The sequence below is a fragment of the Zonotrichia albicollis genome, chromosome 3, assembly GCF_047830755.1.
Source record: "Zonotrichia albicollis isolate bZonAlb1 chromosome 3, bZonAlb1.hap1, whole genome shotgun sequence".
Lineage (NCBI taxonomy): Eukaryota > Metazoa > Chordata > Aves > Passeriformes > Passerellidae > Zonotrichia > Zonotrichia albicollis.
The window spans coordinates 10,521,399-10,528,212 of record NC_133821.1 but is presented as its reverse complement, the minus strand read 5'-3'; the positions used below and the strand labels follow the sequence as shown (position 1 = coordinate 10,528,212).

Genomic DNA, 6,814 nt, shown 5'->3' with positions numbered 1-6,814 from the left:
GGCCGAGCGCGGCCGAGCCCGAACCGAGCGGGGCCGAGTGGGGCCGAGCCGGGGTCGATTTGAGCCGAGTGAGGCCGAAGAGGAGCCGAGCGGGGCCGAAGCGGAGCCCAGCGGGGCCGAGCGGGCGCGATGGCGGCGACGCCGCCGCCCAAGCCCTGGGAGTCGCGGCGGCTGCCGGGCACCGCCACCGCCTTCCAGTGAGTGCGGGCGTCCCTCCCCGGGTGTCCCCCCGCCGCAGCCATGGGGGTTCGTCCCCTCGGGCCGGCCGGGCCCGCTCCCCTGCGGCGGGCTCAAAGGTCGGGCCCGGCTGGGGCTGCCCCGCGCCGTGAGGGGCTTGTGCCGGGCGGGGAGGGGCGGGCTCGGCTGAGGGGCTGCGGGCTCGAACCCCGCTGGTGGCGGAGGGAGGTGCGGTGCAGTGTGGGGAGGGAAAGCCGGGTTGTCACCGAGGGGTGCAGGGAGTTCACAGTCCGATCCTGGGAGGATTAAAAGTCCATTCTTGGGGATATTAGCAGGATATTGCTGGGAGCATTGACAGCCCTTTCCTGGGGGCACTCGCAGCCCTTTCCTGGGGGCATTGCCAGCCCTTTCATGGGGACGCTCTCAGCCCTTTCCTGGGGACGCTCTCAGCCCTTTCCTGGGGGCATTGCCAGCCCTTTCCTGGGGCTGTGCAGCTCTGTGAGCCCCCGAGGCTCTGCAGGACGGGGGGAGCTGCGTGTCAGCCGCAGGAGTTGGAAGAGATCCCTGCGTGTTGTCAGTCCCAGATCTGTGTGTGTGTTCCCGGCTTCTGGGAGCTCTCCCTGAAAACCCAACCTGCTCGTGGATAAGGATGCACAGAAAGGGGCTTGTGAACTCCTTTTTTATGGGAAGCCAAGGAAGGTCCGCTGGGTGGCTGAATGCTCGTCTTGTTTTGCTCCTGGTGCTGGTGATTGCAGTTGGAGGGAGCTGAAACTGGGCAAAAGGTTGAGCAGAAACTTCTCTGTGCTCTCTGCAGAGTGCTGAGCCAGCAGTTTGGTGCTGTTGGCTTTTCATTCTGGGTTTATTCACCCCATTTCAAACGGCTTCAGGCAGCTTTGAAGTGGGATGTCTCAAATTGTCTAGAGGACAGAGGACTGTAGTGTGACTTACTGAGTTACACTAGCTCTGTTTGCTGGGGTAATAACTTATTTTTCCTCCTGTTTTCAACTGCTCAGAGAGTTACAGTCTGTGACGGAAAAAGCAGCACTGTAAAGATACAAATATTATTCTTTGCTGTGGAAACCTGTAAGTTTTGCTGAGAGGAAGCTGTTCCCTACCTTGTATGGAAATAGTGCAGCAAGCAGCAGCAGCTCCTTAGCAATTCCAGCTTGACTTCCTTCTTTTTTTTCTGAACTGCAGAAGTGGGAAGTTGTGGGACAAGGCAGTAAGCATGGGAAATAGAATGTTTGACTTTTGGGGTGATAATGTGTGAATGAAAAACGTATATTTTTATTGGACAAAAAGCTGCCTGACAGAATTCAAATCCAGTCAAGCACTTCCAGAGTTGTATTATGAAGGGCATTGATAAAATTATTTAAATTTATGGGCATGCAAAGGAAAAGAAAAAATACTAAATTAAGACCTCTCTCTGCCAACACTTCTCAGTAGTAGATTTAGCTTGAAAATCTGCACACAGGTGATCAGGTGGTTGGGTAGAGAGGGAAATTGGGGACCCCAAAGCCCCTGCACATATTTTTGCATAATTACTTGGGTTCCAATTTAGGTCGTGCCACCCTTTAAGAGTGGATTCAGAGGAGCTCTCAAGATTTCTTCCTCCTGTGGCTCATTGTATAGAAGAGCTGGGAGCAAGGGTTGGAAATAAAGCTTTCAGATTGGAAAGTTCATAAAAGTTTGTGTTAGGGGCTTTCACATGCAGAATAATGACGTCGGTCAGAGCAGCAGGTTTGATGGCTCTGGGTTGTGTATTTCATGGGTTGATACATTAAATACACAATAAATGATAGAATAATTAGACAAAGGTTTTCCATGTTTACATTCCAGTTCCATGTTTACACTGGATATCTGATTTTGGGGGTTTTATCCCCCTGAAGGATCTGTGTTTCCATCTTTGGCTTCCATCAAACCCTGTTCAGTGTACTGAGTGTTGGGCTCCCAGGTTCCCTGTCTCCATGTGTCACAGGCATGTTTTCTGAAAAGTCCTTTACATAGGATTTTTCCTCCTGAGAAGCTGAGAGGCCTCAGGAACAAAATGTAACCAATGGTTATCTGCTGCTGTGGGATGCAACAGGTGCATCTGTGATTGGTCTCGTGTGGTTGTTTCTGATTAATGGCCAATCACAGTCCAGTTGTCTCAGACTCTTGGTCAGACACAAGCTTTTGTTATCATTCTTCTTTTTCTGTTCTTAGCTAGCCTTCTGATGAAATCCTTTCTTCTGTTCCTTTAGTATAGTCTTAATATAATATATATCATAAAATAATAAATCAGCCTTCTGAAGCATGGAGTCAGATCCTCGTCTCTCCCCTCACCCTAAGACCCCTGTGAACACGGTCACAGCCCTGCTGCTGAAACTCTCTGTGGTGTTCAGGAGTCAGTGGAAGGATAAACTTTAACTCTGGGTTGTGTGAATGTGTTTAGGTCGGCTGACCTGGGTGACAGCGTGCTGACCCGGCCCGGGCAGCCGGCAGTGGCGCGGATCCCGCCGCCCGTCCTGCCCAGGCCCTCCCAGCAGACGAGCAGCAGCCTGAGCGCCTTCAGGCCGGCCTACAGCAGCTCCTTCTCGCCGGGCTATGGCTCCTACGGCTCCTCCTTCTACGGCAGCTACAGCCCCTACAGCTACGGCTACGGGGGGCTGGGCTACAACCGCTTCTGCGCCGAGGCCGTGCCCCCCAGCCGGTTCGTGCAGCAGGCCGAGGAGAGCAGCCGCGGCGCCTTCCAGTCCATCGAGAGCATCGTGCACGCCTTCGCCTCCGTCAGCATGATGATGGATGCCACCTTCTCCGCCGTCTACAACAGCTTCAGGGCCGTGCTGGATGTGGCCAACCACTTCTCCCGCCTCAAGATCCACTTCACCAAGGTGTTCTCGGCCTTTGCCCTCGTGAGAACTGTCAGGTACCTCTACCAGCGCCTGCGGCGCCTGCTGGGGCTGCGGCAGAGCTGCGACAACGAGGATCTGTGGGCTGAGAGCGAGGGCAAAGTGGCTCGCGCCGGCCTCGAAGACAAGGCGGCTAACTCTGCGAAATCCTGGCCCATTTTCCTGTTCTTTGCTGTCATACTGGGAGGCCCCTACCTGATTTGGAAGCTGCTTTCTACATACAGTGAGGAGGAAACAGGTAAAGATGGCCTGCAGCACCAGAGAAGCGCAGTGTGTATTGCTCCTTTTGTTGTCGCCTGTATAGTGATTAATCTCACACTACAGCAATAGTAATTAATAGATGCTAGGGGACATCTATTAGTACTGAATTTTAGGCATGTCATGCAGCCTGCTTAAGTAGCCTGTTGTTAAGATGTCATTTCCTGCTGAAGCTTTCTGTGATTCCAGAATCATGCTTCCTCTCAATTTCTGATTCCTTCCTCTTAGATGTGGCACTTTGGTTTGGGTGGGACAAGTGTTGGTTGGATTTGGTCCCCAGATCTTGCTTTTCATGTTACTTCTGTGACTTCTCCATTGGAAAAGTTTTAGCAAGGAAGGTGAAGTGTTTTCTTCGTTTTCCTTTGAAAAACACACCAAACTTTTTAACTCCAAGCTGATAAACTTGTGGTTTGTGTTTGCAAACAGTGTCTAGTAACTGGGCGAGTGGAGAAGATGACCATGTAGTTGGAAGAGCAGAATATGATTTCAATGCTCTCTCAGAAGAAGAAATTTCTTTCCGTGCTGGTGACATGCTAAGATTAGCACCCAAAGGTAAACTTTTGATTTTCTGGTAAACTTTTTTATTTTCTCAACACATGTGAAGTAAGTTATAGTGCAAGAATCTGAAAGTTGAAAGAAAAAAGCCCCCAAACCACCTTATTTGACCAGATTCCTCATCCACACTGATTTTTACTCCCCATGAAGTGATTATTGCATTCTAATGAAACTTACAGAGTAGATTTGTTCAGTTCTGTTGGATTGCCCTGTAACCTGATGCATTTGCATTCTCCTCCTCAGAACAACAGCCCAAGATCCGTGGTTGGCTCCTGGCCAGTTACGACGGCCAAACAACAGGACTTGTGCCGGCTAATTACATCAAAATCCTGGGCAAAAGAAGAGGGAGGAGAGCAGTGGACCTGGAGAGGAGTGCAGAGCAGAGGCCAGCCTTTCCCAGCACAGCTGCCAGAGGAGCCCCTGCTGCTGCTGCTGCTGCTGCTGTGACTTTGGAGGAGCAGGAGGCAGCTTTTGAGACTGTTTTCGCTGGAAGCAGCAAAGCTCCTGCGGCGTCGGACTCCGCTGTGGCTGCAGGACAGAAGCAGGAGCTCTGAGGCACTTTGGTCAACAAAGCCACTGAACTGTGCTTTATTGACACCTCTTAGGGCTTGTTGAAATCTGGTTTGTAGTGGAGCACTGGTGGGGCTGTACCAGTTTTTGCTGCTACTGGCTGGTGAAGGGATGGAGAAATGATTGCTCAAATTTGTGGTATTTATTTTTGACTCACCTAAGGCTGTGCGTCAGTGATTCTATCCACCCACCTGGCAGCCACTCTGAGATCTTGAGATAGGAGAAGTGAGGCATTCATAAAATAGCAAACAAAGAAAAAAAAGAAAATAGGGACTGCCATCCTTGCTTAGGAGACAAAGCAACACCCAGTCTTCATAGGAGTATCAAGCTTCTTCAACAGATGTGCAAAGGGAAGATTGATTTCTGTGAGTTGTCCTCCAAAACATCACCCTCAGAACCATAAAGGAGTAACAGCACTTTGTCTCCCCCTGAAGGGAGGGAGAGCTGCAGGAGATGCACACAGTGGAATAGTTAAAAGGTTTAAGTTGCTTTTATAAGAAGTGGGGCTCTGTCATCAAGAACTCAGCTCTCAGGAAAAAAGGGACTGGGGAGGAAGGGAGGAGAAATAGAGTTCACAAAGGGAGAGCAGTGAGGCATCACCAGTAGTTCCAAGCAGTTCTGGTTGGTTTATTGAAAGGACATTGGAATTAAGGATATTCTGCAGTCAGACACCCACTAGTTGTTACTCCCTGAGCTAACTTTGCATCACTCTCAGCCTTTTTGTGATGTAGCCTGCTAGCTGCCTATCTATCAGCTCCATCTGCATCTCAGCTTATTTCTGTCCTTTATTGATTTTATATCAGTGTCAAAATATCTCTCCTGTGTTTTTGGGCCTTGAGTTAGGGGAAGCTGAAAGTAATTGGAGCATCAAAGAAAAATTAACATTTCTTGCTTAATTGTGTCACTTAGAGAAGGTCTTGGAGTTGGACAAACTTTTCATGCTGCCTTTCAGGTGGTAAATTTTGCATCTGCCCAATAAAATTTTAGGGCTCCAGTTTATCAAAAGCCATAAAAATATTAAGACTGTTCAAAGTATTTTCTTCATATGGGTGTTTGAGAATTCTGTCTTGAAATACTGTTTTGGTTTTTTGTTAAATGAAGCAAAGACAATTAAAACTTTTTTTTTTCCTTGTAGTATGTATGTATAACATGTTGAACTTCCGAAGGTTACATCAGTGGATTAAATAACTAAGTTTGTCTTAATCATTAAAATAATTGTTTTATTTTAAGGTTTATTGAAAATATAAGCAGGCAATTTCTTAATTGATTGAGTAGTTTCAGTTTGACCATTCCTACAGGGATCTTCGACACCCATTATGTGTTAACAAAGCTTTCAGTATTTATATTTTAATGGCATTTGCTGGCCTTGGCTTCTTAGAAGTCTGTTCAACACAACAAAACTCTAAAAAAAGGAGCAGAATTTTATTGAGCTAGAGTGGCTGAAAAGACAAATATTATGCTGGAACCTTGATTTGAAAGTAATCTCGGAATGCCTGTTGTTAATAAATAGAACATGAATTTCAGTGGTTGTGCTCAGGTATTGGGAGATGGTGATTAGAATAATTTATAGTAAATTGTTAGATTTTCAAATGCAGATGTAAAGGAAAAAGTAGTTAAAGGGCAAGTGAAAAACTTGAGGTTTAAAACAGAATATGTTCCTGAGACATTGCCCTGTGTACCAGAAAATTACCTGTATTTGAAAATTATATCTGTTGTTGAAATGAAAATAGCGGAAAAAATCTGAAATTTAAAATACAGAGAAGCAAAGGGGGGACGGGTGTATCATGTGTGCAATTCTGTGTGCAGAGTGTATCCCTGGAGGGAATTCATTTACTGATCTGAGATGTAATTAATGGACTGTCAGCCTCTCCTGTCAGTGAAAGATTTCAGAGGAAGGGTCTCTGAATGAGTTAATTAATAAACCCCAAATTTTTTAAGAGCATCCATTCAGGTAGATTTTTTGACCTTTTGTCTGTTATAGTTTTTTGGGGTTTTTTTTCTCTGTTTTCTGGCTCAGAACAAGTTGAGAGGACAACACCATGATGCTTGTTGGAATGTTTTAAGTCTTATTTTTTAGAAGGATAAGTTTAATTTCACTTCCAGGTCATACTGTTTTGACAACAATTCTTTTAGCAGGAAGATAGTTTATCCTTACTTGAGTTGTCTTTATATTTGTTTGACTCAGCCTAGAAGTCACTGTCATCATTGTATCTCCTAAATCTCAACAAGAATTTTGATCCTTTCAATCTTGCAATTACTTTAATTGGAAAAGTAGGCTCTGAGGAATGGAAGTGAGTTATTTAACTCCCAATTAATTGTATTGATTGCAGAAGGGTATTAAAGTTCATTGAAGTGAAATGACA

At 46.6% G+C, this 6,814-nt stretch overlaps 1 protein-coding gene across 2 annotated transcripts; it reads left to right on the top strand.

Annotated features, from left to right (window-relative positions):
- Positions 1–4: 4 nt before the first annotated feature.
- PEX13 (peroxisomal biogenesis factor 13) lies at positions 5–6,814 on the top strand. Of its 2 annotated transcripts, none has more exons than XM_005486809.4 (4): positions 5–197; positions 2,612–3,306; positions 3,753–3,878; positions 4,125–6,814. In XM_005486809.4, the coding sequence occupies exons 1-4, from the start codon at positions 130–132 to the stop codon at positions 4,433–4,435; spliced, it is 1,200 nt and encodes a 399-aa protein (XP_005486866.2). In that variant the 5' UTR covers positions 5–129; the 3' UTR covers positions 4,436–6,814. The 2 variants fall into 2 exon arrangements, with proteins under 2 accessions (XP_005486866.2, XP_074392749.1); XM_074536648.1 differs by having other exon boundaries at positions 172–296.